This window comes from Tachysurus vachellii, chromosome 1 (genome assembly GCF_030014155.1).
Source record: "Tachysurus vachellii isolate PV-2020 chromosome 1, HZAU_Pvac_v1, whole genome shotgun sequence".
Taxonomy (NCBI): Eukaryota; Metazoa; Chordata; class Actinopteri; order Siluriformes; family Bagridae; genus Tachysurus; species Tachysurus vachellii.
Window position 1 is genome coordinate 37,083,868 of NC_083460.1, and position 21,366 is coordinate 37,105,233.

The 21,366-nt window shown below is 39.1% G+C and overlaps 1 protein-coding gene across 1 annotated transcript in view; it reads right to left on the bottom strand.

Annotated features, from left to right (window-relative positions):
• vat1l (vesicle amine transport 1-like) overlaps positions 1-21,347 on the bottom strand; it is a 29,903-nt gene extending 8,556 nt beyond the window's left edge. The window contains exons 1-7 of the mRNA XM_060886062.1: positions 21,065-21,347; positions 20,399-20,528; positions 18,972-19,187; positions 17,966-18,108; positions 15,990-16,093; positions 14,703-14,758; positions 14,370-14,564 (exon numbers count right to left, since the gene is read on the bottom strand). Coding sequence (XP_060742045.1) covers positions 14,370-14,564; positions 14,703-14,758; positions 15,990-16,093; positions 17,966-18,108; positions 18,972-19,187; positions 20,399-20,528; positions 21,065-21,279 — 1,059 coding nt within the window. The 5' untranslated portion in view covers positions 21,280-21,347. The remainder of the gene's footprint in view (positions 1-14,369; positions 14,565-14,702; positions 14,759-15,989; positions 16,094-17,965; positions 18,109-18,971; positions 19,188-20,398; positions 20,529-21,064) is intronic.
• Positions 21,348-21,366: the final 19 nt, after the last annotated feature.

Sequence of the window (21,366 nt, forward strand, 5' to 3'; positions counted from 1 at the left end):
CACACCGTGAACACACACCTGGAGTATCCATTTATGATGCGGCGCCCGGGGAGCATTTGGGGGTTCGTTGCCTTGCTCAAGGGCACCTCAGTCGTGGCCAGCCCGAGACTCGAACCCACAACCTTAGGATTACGAGTCAGACTCTCTAACCATTAGGCCACGGCTTGCCTTTGAAGAGGGAAGGTTAGCCAGAAGAGCTACTTCTAATTAACATAACAAGAACTAATTCGTCTCACAGGTGTTCCATAACATTAAATATAGCTACAAAATATTACAAAGTATAATATAAGAAACAAATTAAAATAGTCTGCATTGTATAATAGGAATAACACACTTAAACATAAAATAAAACAGTCCACTTTGGGAGGGTTAAGAGTGAGTGGGCTTCATGTCAGACTGCAATACTCCAGCAATGCGTGTCTTATTTTCCTATTAGATCATCTTAAGATGAATAAAGCCTGCTGGTATATAACAGAGAAACATAATCTTTCATATGGAGAACTTTCCAGTGTCAGCACTAACCTCCTGGGAAGTTGGGAAAGTGTTGTTACAACATCAGGTGTCAAGTCACTTTGTTTAGAGCAAGATGGAAACTTACCTAATTTAATTTACTACAGAAATACAGCAAGGTATTTTAACTCTACTTTTTTTTTATTTTTAATCAATTTATGAAACAACTAAAAACTTCATCATTACACATTATATAGTGTTTTTGCGGGCAATTGTTTTATTGTAAATTTTTAAAAAAGCCTGTACTTAGCTTTTGAGATGAGTAAAAATTCAGATTCAACAAATTTCCCATCAGATGTTGCATCTATTAAGCCGCCATTTTGTTATTTCAAAGAGCTTAAAGGGCAACTCGTAATACTGAATTTATACTTTTGTAATTCCTACTTTCTTCACGTAATTCCTACTACCTACCTTTTTTTTACGATGTTTGTTAAAAAAAATCTTTCTGACATGACTTGACATGACCATTACTTCCATACTTCCACCAAACAATCCAATACAGAAAAGCAACTAAATCATTAACCTAAATCCTTATTAAACGAATTGACTCGTGATTTTTAGCCCCTCTTCTATTGTACCACTCAGGACTTCTTATCTCAGTATAAACAGGCAGCTTGTACCAAAGAAGTTCAGCATGGATTAGTGAAGTCAGTGTTATTTCATCCTTCTCTAAAACTTTCCCCATTTTACACACCCAAGCCAGCAGAAACCTTGGCTCCTCTACAGAGACTGTAAAAATCTCCAGCATTTACATGTTCAGATAAATATCTGTTTTTTAAAAAATCATCATGATTTTCAGCAAAGGTGCATTTACAAAAAAAAGGCAAGATCATTACAGTTAAATTGCTCGACCTTTGGATTTGATTCGGCACATTCAGAAACCAAGAAACCGCTTCCAACAAATCTATTTTCAATCCTAAGGAATGGAGGGACTGTGCATTAACACGCTCCCTGCTGAGAGATACCAGCCTGTACCAAGCTTTCCAACAGCTTGTAGGTTCATTAACTTTTTGCAAAACGCACCACCATGAACTATCTTCCTACTTCTTGGCTGATTTTCAATGAGCTGTGTGCTCACTGGGAAAACCTTAAGAGCCGGTGGCTGCGTTCTTCTTGAATGGAGAACACGGATTTATATCTGGAACCTTTCTTATTAAAAAACATAATGATAATAGATAATAAAAGAGAGAATGAAATCACAATGAGCTCTTGTTAAAATGCAATCATAGATATTCTTGCCTCCAGTGTCTACTTAACATCATTTTTATTTTCTAAAGACATAGTAAAATTGTATTTGAAAGGCAAATCCAGTACCTCAGACATGTTTCTGATAAAAGTCATTTTCACTGACTAATTGACTGACTGAGCCCTGTTTTTGAAACCTGCATGCACAAGGAGTCTAGCTAGCTGAATATCAACCTAGCTAACTTGAGCTAGCAAGCAATCAGTGATAATAGAGATATTCATTGATGCAAACTACGTACCATCCATCTGCTGTGTTTCATTGCAAATATTATTGAACCTAAAATAGTAATTTATGTAAAATGAAGGAGTGCATGATAAAATATCACTACAAACTGGCTCTATTTATGTCAATATTTAGAAGAACATGCTATACATGTTAAATAGCCTTCCTGACAGTGTTCGGGGCTCAGACACACTCTCCCAGGTTAAAAGTAGATTAAAGACATATCTCTTTAGCCAGGCATACACATAATACATGCCATAACCGTGTGCTCGTATGCATCTGACCAAATGCACATTATCATCTAGTGCTGGTTTATATTATGAGCAGCAGCTATGCTATTTCCTCTCAACTTGCTTCTATTTTTCTACCCATCTAGAGATTGTTCCAGATCCAGTTGTGGTTCCGCTTCATGAAAATTTCAGACCTTCACTGAGAAGAGCCCAACCCTTTTTGGATCCTGAGGCCTCCAGAGACGTACAGGACCAGCTCCAGTTGTATTCCGCTTAAAGACATTCAAAGAAAAGATGCCAACTACATGTGGTCTTTGAGGACAACAACCTCCTAATCAATACACAATTGTCAGACAGTATCTGACTGTAGAAAGGACATTATTCATAATAACACCCTCTGGTGTTTATAACAATTTATAATCACACCCTCCAGTGTCACCCAAATGAGGATGGGTTCCCTTTTCATTCTGGTTCCTGTGAAGGTTTCTTCCTCTTCCATCCAAGGGAGATTTTCCTTGCGACAGTTGCCTCAGTCACCTCAGGCTTGCTCATTGGGGCTGAATACAAACACATTTAAATATAAGTATAATACTAATCTTGAATTTTTGTCTTCAAGATTCTTGACTCAATCTTATGTTCTCTAAAGCTCCTTTGAGACAATGTCCATTGTTAAAGTCCCTGGTGGTATAAAGCCTGTGCCAAAATAAAAATATATGGATTGGATGATCTGTTGTGGTGACCCCTAACAGGAAATGGCTGAAGGACAGCTACAATATGAATATGTTGTTCTGTGATTCTAGTTCCTTATCCATCTAACAGTGCCACAGAATCTTTTTTAAAAAGAAGGTACTTTTGCTGAACACTCAAAAATACCAGGACTTCTAATAAACACAATATAACTCTTGGACCATACATGCTGTACATGACCACCTTTGACACTTGATTGACAAATGATATTCAGCATATTGTGGACTGGCAAATCTAGGTTTGCCTAGGCTTGTTTTTTCCCCCACCACATGCACCATCATGCATTTTTGTCACTTTTAAAGCAAACATAAATTTATAGACATTTTATGTATTGTCCTTAATATACAGTGGCTTGCATAAGTATTCACCCCCTTTAAACTTTTCCACATTTCATGATGGAACTGAAATGGATTTAATTGAGATTATCTATCCATCCAACCATCCCTGTTCCTACACAGAATCATGGAAAAACTGCAGTCTGTCCCAGGGGGCACAAGGCAGCGGACACCCTGGGCGGGGTGCCAATCCATCACAATTCCGCACACACCCATTCATAGACTATGGACAATTCAGAGATGCCAGTCTGCATACAACATATTTCTCTGGACTGGAGAAGTACCCAGAGAAAACCCCAAGAACAGGGAGAACATGCAAACTCCACACACACACACAATGGAGGCAGGGGTATCAAACACTGGAGTTGCATAGCAAATATGTTAAAAACTAAGCATGATATATGGAAAAACGATCAAACAGCCATTTAGCATTCAAGAGTCGTCTTATAGGTGAGCTGAACCAAGTGATCCGAATCACTCACTACTTGACCGGGTCAAGCTTTGGTGTAGTAATTTGACTGGCTGATAAAATGTGGGTGTTGCAGAAAAAGATTCAAGATTCAAGAGGTTTATTGTCATGTGCACAGTGAAAACACAATGGTTTAGACCATACAATGAAATACTTACTTTGCACATCTCCCTTACAAAAAGAATGAAAACAAATAATAAAAATTAAATGTATGGAAAACTACAGTATATACAGCGTAAGGTGCTCAGTGTGTTGTGTGGCAGCAGTCAATGGGGTTAAGTGTTGCTCAGGAGTGTAATGGCTTGTGAATATAAGCTGTTTGTAGTCTTTTTGTCTTTGATCTCACACTCCTGTAGTGTCTCCCAGACAGCATACTGTAAGTGTGAAGAGGTTGTGTTGTGGGTGTGTATTGTCCCTGATGATGTTATGGGCCCTCCTGATGACCCTGGTGTTGTAAATGTCCTGGAGTGATGGCCACTCCACAGATGAACTGTGCAATTTTTATGACCCGCTTTACAGCTTTCCTGCAGATTCCGTGCCACACTGTGATTGAGCTGGTTATCACACTTTCAAAGGTACATCTGCAGAAGTTGCTGAGGATCTCAGGTTTCATTCCAAATTTCCTCAGCCTTCATAAGAAGTTCAGTCGCTGCTGGGATCTTCTCAAGAGCTGCTGAGTATTTTTTAGACCAGGTGAAGTCCTCGGCCTAAACAAGGGACAGGTTATAGATGTCCGTGAACACGTCAGCCAGTTCCGACGAGCAAACCCTGATTGCCCACCCCAGGATGTTATCTGGGCTGGGTGCCTTCCGTAGGTTCGTATTCCTCAGAGCCATGCTGCTGCTGACACAGTGAGTGGCGTGTCCAGTATGGACTCTGAGGCCAGAGTCCCATGCTGTTGGCCAGTGTTTGAGGCTTCAAAGCAAGCATCAACCTCATTCAGCTCATCTGGGAGTGTGATCTTGGGAGTTGTGTCTCCCTGACTCCTCTGACGGTACTCTGTGATATCCTGAAGACATTGCCGCATGTGCCGTGAGTCTGCAGTGGTGTAGTGTCCTTCCAGCTTCAGGCCGTAGTGTCTTTTGGCCTTCCTGATTGATTTGCATAGGTTGTATCTGGCCTTTTTGTATTCCCCAATGTCTCCTGAGATAAATGCTGTGGAGCGGGCACGTAGCATGGCCCACACCTCACAGTTGATCCAAGGTTTAGAATGAGTCATAACTCATTCTGGTGCATGAAGATAAACATTGTATCCCATGAAATGGAGACGTAATTATTCGTGCCTGTTCATGCTGCCGGGAACGGAGGTGGTGATGACTCACACGTTGAGGTCAAAGGTTCTCCCGCAAGCATCTGGTTGTTTTTTATCTCAGCCTCAATTTTCACAGTGACACAGTCAAAAACAAAGACCCTTATGCATGATCTAATTAAAGAGTGTGAGTTATCAGTATAAAAGAAGGTTAATTTTGAGCTTTAATTTGAGCTTGTCTTATGGTTGTTACATTTGGCTGAACAACAATAATGTTCCAACAGTTCATTCGGTTCAAATTCATCACCAAATTTATTTTGCGTCATTTCCCTTCATTCTCACAGACAAGCTGCCAAGTTTTTTTCCTTTAACCATATTTTATGTGAAACCGGCACATTCTTAGTTTAATAATAATAATAATAATAATAATAATAATCCTGAGTAAAATGACTCTTTTGGTGGCATTAAATAGTCAGAAAACATACACTTGATGGATGAATGACTGAAAAGGTAAAACATATCAACCGAGGAATGTTCCCTGTTCCTGAAAAAACAGCTGGTCAACTTTTCTCCCATTTCCTACTAGCTTTGGGACAAGGTTATAAAAATAGCCTTAGAATTATTCTAGATTTCTAAATGGTACAATGGCTTGTGTTGTTCCAGTTAGACCTGAGCAGATTTGTTGCCTGATTTCTTAGTGAAATATTCATTATTTGTTATTATGTGTTATTTTCTATGACCAAATCCAAGACTTCCTTTTTCTACGAGGAGTAAGTTCTAATCTGTTGTCTCTATACTGATCAAATTAATTCTTGGTATTCAGAAATACTTATTTGTCACAATTTGGTGACATATTCTGGCAACTTATTCAGTATGTTTTAGCTACTTTTTCCTAAAAGAGATGGTAATATTGCTCCCAAGATACATCTTCACCAAGTTTAAAATAGAAACAAACATTCTGTGACTGAGTTGTTTATCCTCCAATGAAAGAGTGCTTACTGGAGATGCCACTGATCCTGACCTGTTTTTTACTCTCTGGACCAGGGACTGGACCCTACTCCAGATTCCAGTTCTCATCAGTTGGAGGCCTTTTACTGCAGCTGAGGATGTCTGCATGTTGTCAGCCTGGAGATATATAGATTGTTGTGTATAGTACCACTGAGAAACCATGGAGATGTCTTTGGCTTTGGACTGCCATTGTGCTCAAGTCTCCACCAATGAACATTTCATAACTTCAACAAAAAAGACTTCATGTTAAAGCTAAAATTATGCTGGTGTCACCCAGATGGTGACGAGTTCCCTTTTTATTCTATTCCTTCTGAAGGTTTCTTCCTTATCTCGTCTCAGGGAGTCTTTCCTCACTACCGTCTCTTCTGGCTTGCTTATTTGGGATAAATCTTAGTTTAGTTTTTTTTTAGCATTTCTATTCAGAATTTTTAGATTCCATGTAAAGCTTCTTTGCGACAATGTACATTGTTATAAGCGTTATACAAATAAAACTTTATTTGTATATTTGTTATTTAATTCAACTGAATTATTAGTACTATTTCCTTTCAGGGAGTCTGATATTAAGTGTTTTAGAAAGTGTCCTGCGACCTCTTCTTCTCTGCCAATAAAAACTACTCGAGAGACCTCACCATGACCAGAACATGACATTTCTTCAAATCAAGCCCTGTCCTTGTTTTGCTAGTCGCTTCTCTCACAAGCAAATTAATCAGAATAGAATCTGAAGATGAAGAGGTTTCATTGCCCCATGTCTCGTTGCCCCATGTCTCACCCTTGCGATTTCACCTAGATACGGCAGATCTGCTGCTGCAATCATAGTTTCAAATGATTTTGCATCGTCTGTCTAACAGTTTCTATAGTTAATTCAAACTTATTTCAGTTTAGTGGTCTGGTTGTGTCCCATGTCTAAAAATCAATTTCATTCATTCATTCATTCATTCATTCATTCATTCATTCATTTTCTACCGCTTATCCGAACTACCTCGGGTCACGGGGAGCCTCTGCCTATCTCAGGCGTCATCAGGCATCAAGGCAGGATACACCCTGGACGGAGTGCCAACCCATCACAGGGCACACACACACACTCTCATTCACTCACACACTATGGACAATTTTCCAGAGATACCAATCAACCTACCATGCATGTCTTTGGACCGGGGGAGGAAACCGGAGTACCCAGAGGCACGGGGAAAACATGCAAACTCCAGACACACAAGGCGGAGGCGGGAATCGAACCCCCAACATTGGAGGTGTGAGTCGAACGTACTAACCACTAAGCCACCGTGCTCCCCTAAAAATCAATTTAATAATTAAAAAAAAAAACTACAAGGGCTCAGGAAATGAGTTTCCACAGATAATACAAATCTCTGCAGCTACATATAAGGTCAGATTCCTCTTGTTCAGTTGCTGCTTTCACAAATAATCTACCATTTTACTGTATAACCAGAGAAAACAACAGTTCACCATCCACACAATAGTTACATACTATTAGAAATAGTATTAGATATAGTCATTTCACCCATGACAGGTTTTATTCCATGGTGAATAACGTATGAAGGGACTGAGTAATTCAATTAGAAGGAAAAGCAATAGAGACCTAATTGAATTTTATGGATCATAGTTGGAACTGATTCTGTTTCACAAGTAATAAGCGGCAGAGTGAGAAAATGTCAGTATGGGAAAATCGAAAAGGAACGCATCGACCCAACGGGAGGACGACAACAATTTAGTCGGCATGTCAATAATGCATTTTTCATGGATTTGGAGCTGTACAAGCCACACATCGCTGGTTAATTTGTCATGGCACAGGGTTGTGTCGATGATGGTGGCAATTACATGTACATACAAAAATTCGTTCAGCGGTCATAAAGATCCCGATATAAATTACTGGTGTGATGAGGCTGTGGAAACATCTGAACAAAAAATATGCATTGATATGCTTAAGGCTATAATTACAGCTTTAAAAAGAACCTGCATTATGATTTACTCTACTACAAGAAGAAAATAATAATTTATCAGCAAAGGAAGAGTTTTAATTCATCACAACATCACAACATAAAACACACTGTCTGATGCTCAATTCTGATTGGAGTTTTCCTGTAACAATACAATTATACTTATATCAATGACCCCATTTGAATACGTTAGCGTTTCTTTAGTAACGTTTCATAGGCAGGGATTTGTATAGTAGCCCGACGTAATGTTTCATAATGATATGGTTATGCCTTTTTCCGAGGTGATGTTTAATTCATTTACGGCAGGAGTTTTCAGTGTCAGTGCTTTGTTAAAGGCAGAAGTAAAGCTGTAACTTTAAGCTTTCAGTCACGAGTCAGAAAGGACAGAGGACCTTGGCCTTGACACACGAAAAGAAAGAGTATCATCAAAACATTGATGATATCATTGAGATCACACTTTTCTCTTCATATTTCATTTACCGGATCTCTTAAGTATCTGCAAGAATTTATGGATTGAGTTGGTGTCACATGATCAGATGACAAGAAATCTGCATGAATATGCAGCGGTAATAACATTATGACAGAAGGAGTGTATATAACTTTACATCAACAATTCTCATAAAAATTCAGATTCCATTGTAAAATCACTGAATTCACTGAATCTCAGTAATCATAGCTAATAATATTGAAGATTTTCTCAAGTATTTTCTAAGAACTCAGGCAAAAATGGCTTGTGCAGAGTGATTAATTAACTAATGATCTAAGACGCCACGTGTTAGGATTTTAGACACGTTTGCAGCTCAGAACAGCTCTGGGATCATATAACAAATACTGACTGAGCAGTGTTCATTATACCAGGTCAGCAGACTCAGCCATCAGAGCAGCTCCCAGGTTAGCATGGCAACTGATGTGGTTGCTAAAAGCACGGCCACGTAGCTGTCGCTGACGTGGAGCTTCACAGCAGGATGGTGACAAAGCTGAATCACAAGCTTTGGAGAAACAGGACCTTGAGCAAAACTAATCAGTACAAAAATTAAATTTACTGTACAAATCGTGTAAAGGACACTTGGTGCAGCAAATATTACAAACAGTTCCTTGATTGCATATGCAATAAAGAAATGCAAACTATTGCAAATGTGTACAGTAAGCACGGCAGCTTAAACCCTTTTTAAAGCCCTCTAAGAGGCATTTGAGGAGCTGGCAAGTGTATCAGCATTAAAGAAATAGTGCACCGAAGCTTAGAAAAAGGTTCACTGTGATCCTAAAGTTCCATTTAGCATCCAGATAGACATTTTCCTTCACTCCACAGGGAGGAAAAAAAAAGAGCGGCAGCATCTGGACTGCACATAGGTAATGAGATCCCAGGCTCTCCTGCTGAGTACATTACTATCTCGACTTGAACTACCACCTTAGGCCACATTCTTATTTCCCCCTTCTTTTCTCCTTCTTTTTTCTCTCTCGTTCTGTCTCAAATAAAATGTCTTTCCTTCTTTCTTTCCATTTCAATTTCGGAGAACAGAAAAAGCAGCGAGATCACACTCTGTGAAGAAGGCGGCATCGCAGTCAGGCGATTAAACCCGAGCATGTCGTGTCTGTTGTGCGTAACAAGGAGATAGTTCTAATCACACTAGGCACACATTACTCTAATCTCATCCTATTTGTAAATGAATGATATGGTCCAAAGTTATCATTATTAGCTACAGTCTGTGGTGAAGATAAACGGTTTACTCTCCATAGTCTGCCACAGAGGTTTCCCTTTCAGCAAGCATAACCATCCATTTACATTAATGGCATTTGGCAGACACCCTTATCCAGCTTACATTTAAACTCATTTTTATTTTATACAACCAAGGGTTTAAGGCCTTTATTTGGGGTCCAGCAGTGGCAGCTTGATGGATCTAGGATTTAAACTCATCTAGATCTTATGATCTGTAGTCCAACACCTTAACTACTAAACTACCACATCCCAAAATAACCAAAGAGGAACCCTTGTTTCAAAGAGTGTCACTGCCTACAACAGGTAATAATAAAAAAAAAATATACAATTGTTTTACTTGTAAAAGCATTTGTCTATACACTTCAATTAAATTCAGTTGTATTTGTATATCATTGTTGTATCGCTTTTAACAATGGATGCTGTTGCAAAGCAGCTTTTTTTATTCCCAGGAATATAACAATTCAAGTTTAAAATTTTAATATATGTTTATTCTTAATGAGTGAGACAATGACAACTGTGGAAAGGTAAAACTCCCTGAGACTACATGAAGAAAACTTGACTCAGAACCTGTTCTCACCTTGGTGACATTGATAATGGGGCAGTGGTGTCTCAAGAAGTTAAGGCTTTGGGTTGTTGATCAGAGTTAAAGCCCCAGCACTGCCAAACTGCCATTGTTGGTCCCTTGAGCAAAGCCCTTAACCCTCATTGCTCCAGGTGATCCTGCTGTATCAAGGCTGACCCTGCGCTCTGACCCCAACCTCCTAAGTTGGGATATATACGAAGAAAGAATTCCACTCTGCTGAAATGTAGATGTGGCAATAATAAAGGCTTCTAAGCCCCAATTGCAAAATGTGTTTCTAAATCATTTCTTTTCTTTAACTGTACACTATATATTCAAGTGCAATTGTGCAGCCAGGAGCTTCTGAGCAAATTATAATCTAAGCCATTTCTAGTTTTAGCATAAAGAACTTTAGGAAGAACTTTTTCTGTTTCCCCAAGAATCGACAAGGCTTTCTTTAAAATTCGATTCTAAAAATCAAACAAACAAACAAACAAACAAACAAACAAACAAACAAAAAAATAAAGATCATGTTATGAGCCTTCAAAAGTAAAGTCAATACACTTTACATTGACACTCCTAGATACAAAATATTTAATCTAGTAGTCTAGAGCAGTTCTCAAACTTATGAGAAAGACAAATATTTGTAAACTATTACTGCAAATAAATTTCAAAAACTATTTTAGCCAAACCTCAGCGGTGCTAGTTAATGAGCCGAGCTTAGTCGTAAGGGGAATTTTAAATGACTTCCTATTGGCAATATAATATATTACACAGAGTGTAGAGGCCATTATGTAGTGCATGAAAAGCCATTTGGGATTCAGCCAAATGTCTATGATGATATCGCTGTTAATATAGAAACTGTAAATAAGGTGTCTTTTTACAGAGAAGTGTGTGTGTGTCTGTGTGTGTGTGCAGTGATTGCGGTAACCTGGAAAATACTGCACCAAAGTTTGCACAACATTTCTGATGATTTTGTCAACTTTAATGTTTTCTAAATCACGCATTTCCTTGTCAAATTGTCCTGCATATTATGGGTCTTAATACACTGTAAGCTGAGCAGCGTCCCAAAAATAGCAAAGTTATTAGCTGTGTGAAAATTTGGCAGTGCATTATTACATCTTGTCCTTATATTTCCTCAGGAAAAAAAAGACTTGTGCTCACGCAACCTGTCGTGCAGTTACTGCTCACCCAACAGCCGTAAGAGGCTCTTCTATAACACTCGCACAAACACGGACATAAAAGAAATGATAATCTCAAGCCTGTGTTGGTAGGAACGGGGTGTAAAATGGCACATAAACAAAGAATCCTAATGCATGTTTGTTTTTCCAGCACGCACATCCTCCACACATACACACATTCAGAGTTGATGCAATAAAGCAGTGCGATATCAACGCTGCATCCAGCTGGATGTGAGGAAACAGTGAAGAGAACAAGGACTGTGTGTGTATGTGTTTGTGTGTGTGTGTGTTTGAAAGAAAAGGCATGTAAGTCTTAGAATGATGTAAAGAAACCTAAAGCAACATCACAGAAAAATGATAAGAAAGAAGAAAGAACCTAGACCTAATCCAAAAAAAAAAAGAATGGGCTGGAGATAATGACATCTGATGATTTCTTACCAACATAAAATGATACATCACTCATACAAACATCAGAATGGAGGAAACCACAAATGACAGCCAGTTCTCGAAATCATTGCTGTTTACACAGAATGTGCAGGTCTGTTAATCTTAATAAAAAAGTGATGTAGGACCGGCTGGCTGCGTAGGCAGGGGAAAAAAACACATCCAGATCTATCAAAAAATGGTCGGTAAAGTACACCTGTCATTCCATCATGAGCTCTTACTGACAGCTCCTGATTGCATTGCTGAACAGATAAAGCTTGGCATGTCACTTCCTGTTAAAATACTGCCACGGCCCACATTTCACCTGACTACCTTTTGGCTTCAGGGAAACTCTGACTGACAGCAGGTTTGGTCGAAGAAGTATTCTGACTGACAGCCGGATGAAGACGGAAGAACAGAGAATCATTCTCTATGATAAAGCAATGCACCTTGGACTAGAGGCAAACAAGACAAATGGGACTGAGTTTGTTTTATGCTACTCGAATTTGCAAAGAGTAGAAGATGTTACATGAAGAGGTGCGCGTCAAGAGCAGGACTGAGAAATGCCGCAGGAATCTCAAGCTCGCAAGACGAACAAAAGACCACTTTGAAAAGAATGTATAGTAAATGGTCAAGATAAAATTAGGGGAAAATATGTGAACGTTTCTAAAGATGAATAGACAGAGACATATGTATTGAGTCTCCTTACATCAAATTCAAAACAAACTCGTCTAATCTCTTCAGACTATGTGACACTAGTCAAAAATGGTACCATGAAGCACTACTGAGATCAAATAAATATATATGTAGCTCCTTCTAATTGTCATTTTTTTATAGCTATAAACTAAATTTCACAAGATTAAACATTAAAAGTTAACTAGAATGTACATTTCCTGAAGAAAATGTGAATGGTGCTTGCACGTGGCAAGTTCCCCTCGTCGTGCTGAGTGTTTTGATATGTCACATGTCCATGTTGTGCAAATTTTTTATTTTGCATATTTTGGGGGCGGGGCTTCGGCACAACCAAAAGGCCAGTCGCTACACCAATTTAAACCTTTGTTCAGAGTATCACCCTAAAGGAGCTGGCCATGTTTGGTGTAGATAGTTCGAAAGCTTGCCGAGCTTTAAACCACCAAAGTTTATAATGGGAGTCTATGGGAAAAAAGGCCAATTTGAGACCCGGTACCGGAAGTACCGGTACTCGGATCGCTTAGAAAAGTCATAGCACACCTCTCCTCAATGAGCCGGTCGATTTGACACGTCATTCATGGGTCTAGGACAAAAGCTGCGGGACAAGATACACGCCGAAGTTTTGTCCGGAAGAGTATGCAGGATAGTAAGTATGTTGTTTTGCAAGCACCATTAATAATAAATTTAACAGCCTGACATTTTCCTGCAATTTAAAGACAGGCTGATTTTCTTTTATTTATAATTGAGTTATATTCTGGTAAAGAATTCCAGCATAATTCATTAGAACATCAATGCATCTATTGTAACCCTTGTCCTATACAAGGTTGGGGGAAACCTGGAGTCTTTCCCAGGAGACTGGGGGAAAAAGGTAAGAGACACCCTGGACAGGGTGCCAACCGATTGCAGACCACAATCCCATGCACACATTCACACACTGTGGACAATTTAGAGATGCCAATCAGCTTACAACGCATGTCTTTGGACAGGAGAGGAAACCGGAGTACCCAGAGTAAACCCCTGAAGCATGGGGAGGACAAGCAAACTCTACAAACACAGGGTGGAGGCAGCGATCTAACTTCCACACTGACTGTACAGGATAAACATTCTAACCACTAGGCCACCATGCCTCCCCCCACCAGAAAACAATCTAGCATAAAATATGTCACGGGAAAAAATTCAGATTTAAAATAGATTTCAATATACAGACCTCAAACTTACAGAAGTTACAGAAATAATTTGTATGTGGTTCACGTCTCCAACGTTACCAGATTCTCCTTCAACAGGAGTGTCAGAGGTGGGGTTTTCTGTTAGCAACCAGACCAAGGCGTTTTTTTTTTTTTGCTGGCAAGTTTAATATAACAACAAGAGATAATTCATGAGATATTAATCACCGCAAATTTGGTTTAATTCAACGACATGGCTTTCAGTCATGGTTCATTGAAATCGTAACGTGCACGGGATATAACCTAGAAGATATGTAATCCTATACGTACCTTGTGTTAAGTGTTGAATTCCCTATTTTAAGTAAATCTTTTCTTATTCAATACATGCTTCTGTATAGAAAACGAACTGGTGGTTTAAGGGATAATCTGATAAAGATCTAATCTTCTACACTTACAGCTCACTTTACAATCAGACCTCAAGGACTAGAGTCATAATTATATATCAGCTACTGGCCTTTAAACAGCTTTTCATAGTTACATACAGTATGTAATCACGCTGCAGATTTCGATCAAATAGTCTGTTCTCTTGAGTCGCCAATTCTATACAGCACTGGAAATGACTTTGTAGATTTCGTAGCTCATTAACATCTTTCCGTTCATCTGCTTACCTCCTCAAGTGCCCATAGGGAATCCACTAAAGGTCTGATTTTCTTCTCACTGTAGAGTGAAAGCAGGTTGTTGACAGCGGCCTTCACTCGGCTACAGCCGCCCTGCTTAAAAAGGAGGCTGAGCAGCGAAAATCCAGCCATGACTTTGTTTTCTTCATACAGTTTGATGGGGTTAACCTTCTCCACCTGCCACCACTGGAGATGAAGAGACAAATTGGTTGTGCACAAAAGCCAAAGGGTCTTCCTTTAAAAATAAGGCCATGAAGAAAAACAATGGCATTTCATTCAAATGCAAAGAACGAAGAACAAACGACAAGTCTGCGGCGCACTTACAGATTTGGCGAAGGTGAAGAAACTTTTCGTCTCGCCCGTCACCATGTTTGAAGAACCTACAATCAGAAATCACAAAGTCATGGCTTTTAACAGAACTCCTGCTCTGAAGAAATAACAAATGTCTTGAATTAATGAACTCGTCTCAGCTGTCACATTGATGAATTCATTTGGAATCCAGCAGGTTTTGTTCATCGGCTCTGACAGCTTAATAACCAATTAAAAATGCTTCACGCTGCAATGTAAAATCCATTCTTAATTATTAATTACTAATATTATGTGAATTAAATGCATGTAGCTCAATTCAAAGGAGAGCCAGAGTTGGAAATTCACACCTAGGGTTAGGGTTAGGGATCCAAGTCTATCACATAGCATTTTATCATCAGTTCATAATCAGTGTAAAATTGTAAAATCATGAACAATATCATTTTTAAAGGGATCTAACTGGCAGACTGCAGACTTTTCCACACTCTCAAAACAAAATAAAAAAAGAACAAATGTTATTTCTAGCAGCAAAACATTTAGTGTGTTAGATTTCACTATTACAAGTAAAAAATTTGAAGTGGTGTATATTAAGATCTATCCATCCATATTCTGTAGTGCTTATTCTGGAGTCTACCTGAGGAACAAGACAAAGGGACACCACAGACGAGTCACCAACCCATTGTGGGGCGCAATCACATTAACACTCATTCATCCGTTCACACACTACAGACAATGTAATGAAAGATGCCAATCAACCAGCATGTCTTTTTGACTAGCGGAGGCAACATCTGAAGCAAAGGCTGAACATACAAACTCTGCACACACACACACACACATCCAGAGCAGAGAATCTAACCCCGCAACCCTGGAGATGCATACAGTACATACTAATCACCAAGCCCCTTTTTTATTAAGATATTCATTACAAAAAAATAAATAAATGATACGGGTACATCAATGTACATTTCACATTCTGAACATGAAATACATATTCTCCAATCATTTTCATGAACCTCTTTCATAATACCAGAACAGATTTTGGATCCTCAGCCAATCCTTGGCAAAAATTAAGCCACTTTTGCTGGCGTAGCTGCTATAACTCTGCCCTGATATCGCTTCTAGTGAGCCAGAATCTTACAGCAAATTTAACTTTTTTGCTTTTATTTCCAGTTAATTATGCTTGATGTAATGGATTGTTGTCTTTTTTTTTTTTTTTAACTTTTCCCCATATTTCCTTCCTTTCTTCCACACTAAAACCATAGAGACTGCAAACTCTTGCACTCAAATGAACTCAAAACTACCAACCGTAAAGGATGTATGTGCCGAGTGGCTTCAGGAGACTCAAACCTTTCCCTGAATTCTCACCACACAGACAATCGAGAACAATGTCCACTCCTTCAGGTGAGATCCTAAGAGAGAGAAAAGCTTATCGTTACTGTTTAGTCAATCACTGTAACAACTGTGTTCAAACTGTTGCAACAACACATAATACTACATTCTGCTATCTAAAAGAAAGCTCAAATACTTTGCTATGTGAGTGAATGAATGACACAAATATCCAGAGGAGGAACTACAGAAGTATGAGTCAGCAATGTCATTAAAAATAGCCACAAGGTGCAGTGAATTAAAGAAAACGTCCAGAGAAACCTATGCATGTGATAGAGAGCACTTCACAACTGCGAGCACTGAGCACTGAGAAACATGGACTCCTTTTTACATTTACAGCATTTAGCAGACACTCTTATCCAGAGTGACTTACATTTTTATTTCTGTTTATATACCTCAGCAATTGAGGGTTAAGGGCCTTGCTCAGGGGCGCTGCAGTGGCAACTTGGTGGACCTGGGAATCATACCAATGACCTTCCGATTAGTAGTTGAACACCTTAACCACTGAGCTACCACATCCCACATCCCCCCTTTTTCAACGAGGTACGATTCATGACACGCTGCATGCTGGTTTTAATAACCATGCTCCCTGATACTGTTCTGTGTCTTCAGGTCAGTCTCTCACTCTCTCTCTCTCTCTCTCTCTCTCTCTCTCTGGATGAAGATACTATTTAAACAACATAAAGCTCAGCACGAGGAGTTCAGCACACAGCAGCAACAAAAAAACAAAAACATTAACAGAGCTAAAGAGAAAATCCCATGATGAATACTATGTAGGTTATTCTTTCTGTATCAGTGAGAATAAATTTTTAAGAAATCTAAAATAATATTGTGCCTAATTTTTTCTTAATTATACCTCTAACGGCTTGTACACGAATGACTGCTCTGAGAAAACAAGAGCCAGAAACTGTACAAGATAAAGACTGAACAGTTTTCAATGGTGAGTCTTACAAACAAGACAAGCTGAAAAGCATGAAGAACTACGTCATTAAGATGGAGTGGCCTCAGGGCCTTTTCTTTTCTGTTCAAACCGCCTGCATTGTGGTCTTGTGATGCCAAAAGTCTCACCAATCGTAAGGTCTGAACTGAAAGAACAATTTAATTTAGCTTTTCTCCTGATCCTGAGAAGAATGTGGGGCTAGCGAGATGAAAGGAGTATTAAGCTCTCCTCTCCTACTCGTTTTACTTCTATTTATTAGTACTCGAATGTGCACAAGGCCTTTATAGGAGCTATATCAATCAGCACCTAAAGCTAAGCACGTATCTCAGGGTGTTCATATTGATTGTATAGAGCACTAATGTTACACAAAGATTGCATCAATAAATTCTTGCTGTGTGTCTGGCAGTTCGGAAACAACCTGTTGAACCAGAATCAAATTATTTTTTTGCTGCCTATATGTGAAGTAAGACAATTTAGAAGGAAATCTGGTCAAACATTGTGTTATTCTTCTACAATTGAAATTGCATTAAGTAATTGCAAAAAGTCCACTGCGGGGAAAGAGCTCAAGGCCTGCGTCTGTGTGTGTTTGTGTGTGTGTGCGCGTGTGTGTGTGTGTGTGTAAGCCTGAAAGAGTGTTCTGGTGCCCCTCCTTCCATTAAAGCACTACAGCCGAGAGGAGTGTTGCCATGGGGACCGCAGCCACACAGATCCAGAGAAGGTAAACGTCTCCTCAGACCAGCGCTGTCCCCCGAGCGTGACTCACATTATCATATCCTGATCATCCACACACTCTGTTCCTTTCTAAGCTCGTGCATCTTTTGCCTAAGATCACATAACATCTCTATACCACCAAGTGAATGGAAAAATCCCAAATACACTTCAAACGGGTAAGAAAACATTCTGTGGATTAAAATCAATGCGTACGGTGCACAAACACACATGTCTGTCTGCTTACTTTCGAACTTCTGCTACATAATCAAGGTTTCTGTCAAACAGGTGAGTGACGGAGTGCCTGATGGCTTCGTGTTTGAAGGGAGAGGCCGTGCCGAACACCGTGACGTTGGGGACTGTGGCACACAGCTGAGCAACAGCTTGACCCTGAGAACAAAACATACATACATAAACAGGAGAGGGCTTCAGCAATAAAAGATATACTGTAACACAACAGTTTGGTAGTTTTCTTGAAAGAAAAAACATCAGATTTATTAACATGCACACATTATTAACATTTTGTAGAGTGTAGCTTTTTTATTTTATTAAATATACACCTTTATTTGACTGCACTGTTGATTTCTCAATTCATACTCGATAGAACATGAAACGTAATGACAAAAATAAATGAAACATTATTATTTAATAATAAAAATATATATATAATTAATGACATTTTTTTGGAAGGAGTCTCTAGTGTTAGTAAGTTTATAACTTTAAGTCTTCTGCCATGAACTTTCTCTGTGACACCGCATGTTTAGTTTTATTAATGTATAATTAATTAATAAATCCAAGAGAATATGAGGGAATTGCTGCTAGAACTTAAGTCATAACAGGAACTGACTTGTTTCTTGGATGCTCTATAACCTTAAATGTACTATAAGTGGATTATAAAGTATGATGTGATTCTGTGAGTCACAGAAAATATTAACTGTTGCAAAATTATTATTATATTATTATTATTATTATTATTATTATTATTATTATTATTATTATTATTATTTTTATTATAACAGAACTTTAACACTTTATGTTTTATTGCTTAAATAGTAACAGCAGAAAAGAAAAAAAAGGCTTTCTTATTTAAAAAATTTTCTTGAATGTTCTACAGAATGTTCCCATAACCACTGCAAGCATTATGCGATAAGCCTAAAATATTAAAATAATAAGATCCTAATATTAAAGTTTTTCCCCCCACTGGTGCTATTTCTATGTCCTCATAATCATAACCCCCAGGCTGAGAGGCTTACCACTCCTCCCCCTGCTGAGTGAACTAACACAGACATCCCCTCCCGGAGATTGGCCACTTCAAACAGCATCATGTACGCAGCTACGAAGTTCATAGAGAAAGCAGCAGCCTCGGGGAAAGTCATGTCTTCAGGTATCTTATAAACCCAATCCTGCAGCGTGCACACCACCTCGGCCCAAGCGTTGTAGTTTGTAAAGGCCATCACTCGGTCACCGATCTGAAAGCACATCGGAAAAATGAACACGTATCCAATGATGTAGAAGGAATTCAGAGAAAACTTGAACGGAGTGAGTTAGTGCAATCTCATTTACATAAGTGTCTAAAATCTAATCTAGTATAAAAAGGGCTCCTGACGGGTTCTTTAGATAAATCCTTTGCCTCCCAAAAAACCTGCTATGGAATCATTCTGTTGTAGGTTTCTGTACATAAAATATTCAGGGGTTCTCAAAGAGGTACAAGCAAAGCTCCCTTAAGTAAGTGCTCTTTATTAGAATTGCTGTAGTTGATTAGATACTGCTGTATTAGGTGATTTCAATCGAAACGAATCAGACAGAGCGGATTAAGCGTTTCATTTTTTGCCCACGTATGTCGTGCACGACTAAGAGAACTGATCGAATAATAACAGTAAACAGCGTGCAGAGATTCGGCTTATTATTATTGTTATTATCATTCATTCATTCATTCATCTTCTACCGCTTATCCGAACTACCTCGGGTCACGGGGAGCCTGTGCCTATCTCAGGCGTCATCGGGCATCAAGGCAGGATACACCCTGGACGGAGTGCCAACCCATCGCAGGGCACACACACACTCTCATTCACTCACACAATCACACACTACGGACAATTTTCCAGAGATGCCAATCAACCTACCATGCATGTCTTTGGACCGGGGGAGGAAACCGGAGTACCCGGAGGAAACCCCCGAGGCACGGGGAGAACATGCAAACTCCACACACACAAGGCGGATGCGGGAATCGAACCCCGACCCTGGAGGTGTGAGGCGAACGTGCTAACCACTAAGCCACCGTGCCCCCTATTGTTATTATTATTATTATTATTATTATTATTATTATAAATAAACACAGACAGTGAATGATCATAGTGATTGACCGATTGTTTATTGGAAGTGGCAGCTGTTCCAACATATTCAAATCCTCTGTACAGAGCCATCTGATAGGTTACTGTCTCTGAGAGAGAAACACTGTTGTGAGCCTTAAAATAGTTCTGGTAGAAAGACAAACCAAAGAACTCTTGCAGATTTTACTATATGTCACATCCTAGCAGCTTCAGAAAAGATTTTTTACCTAAACATCAAATTTCTTTAAAAAATGTCTCTATACTGTTAGAAGTATATCTAGCTCCATACTGAAGATTTGTAATTAGACACACATGACGTACGTATGAATGTCTGCAATAATGTAACGTACCTCAAAGCCTTTGGTATTTTCTCCCACAGCTTCCACTATTCCAGAACATTCAAATCCAGGTACTAGAGGGGTTTTCGGAGGATTATCAATATTTCCTTGACGTACCATAAGATCGAGGAAATTCAAGCCGCTGTAAAATCATATATTAGGATCATAATCTTAAAATAAAACAGAGAATGTCTTTTTCAAGCAAAATGGTGTCGGTGACAGGGTTTTCTTCCGTTTCTTTTCTTTTATTAACAGCCACAATGCCATAACTTTAACCTGAGATACCTGACACCCAATTCCCCTGACACCCAAGTCTCTATCTCCTCATTAATATCTGTAGCTCATTCTCTATACTGGTACTTGTTTACTGGTACCAGTAAAGCCATTTATAACTGAAATGGCTCATATGAATCAGCATGTTCCAAAACCTCTGCACCTCCTTAGTGCTGTCTAAAAAGATTCAGAAATTCAACTATTCAGAAATGTGTTATTGCATGCAGTTTGTTCTCATCATGTTCATCCTTATGCACCTGTTCCTTATGGCAGGATTTACTGCAACATGTTGCTATAAAGCGCAGTCAATTTACACATCCAAAGACATTTAAAAAAAAATAAACAACTGAAAAAAAAAGAAAATAAAAAAAGAAAGAAGGAAAAAGATCATTATACATGCTATACCATGCTTTAACGCGAATTTTCACTTCTCCTTCTTGGGGTTCAGGCATGGTTTTCTTGGTTACTTTGAGTTTGTTTAGACCCCCAAACCCTGAAAGCAGCACAGCGCGCATTTCCTTTGAATCTGGCGCAGTAACTGCGCTCTCCGGCTCTTTAGCTCCATTCTTTTCGATCATCTGCTCGGTTTCCTCCGCCGTCTCCGTTCCCTCCTTCGCCATCTCTGCCGGTCTATAACGGTCCTCACGATGTGCCTTCAGCAGGTCTGGTGCGACTTCAGCTCTGCCCAGAGATCCAACTCGTGCTAT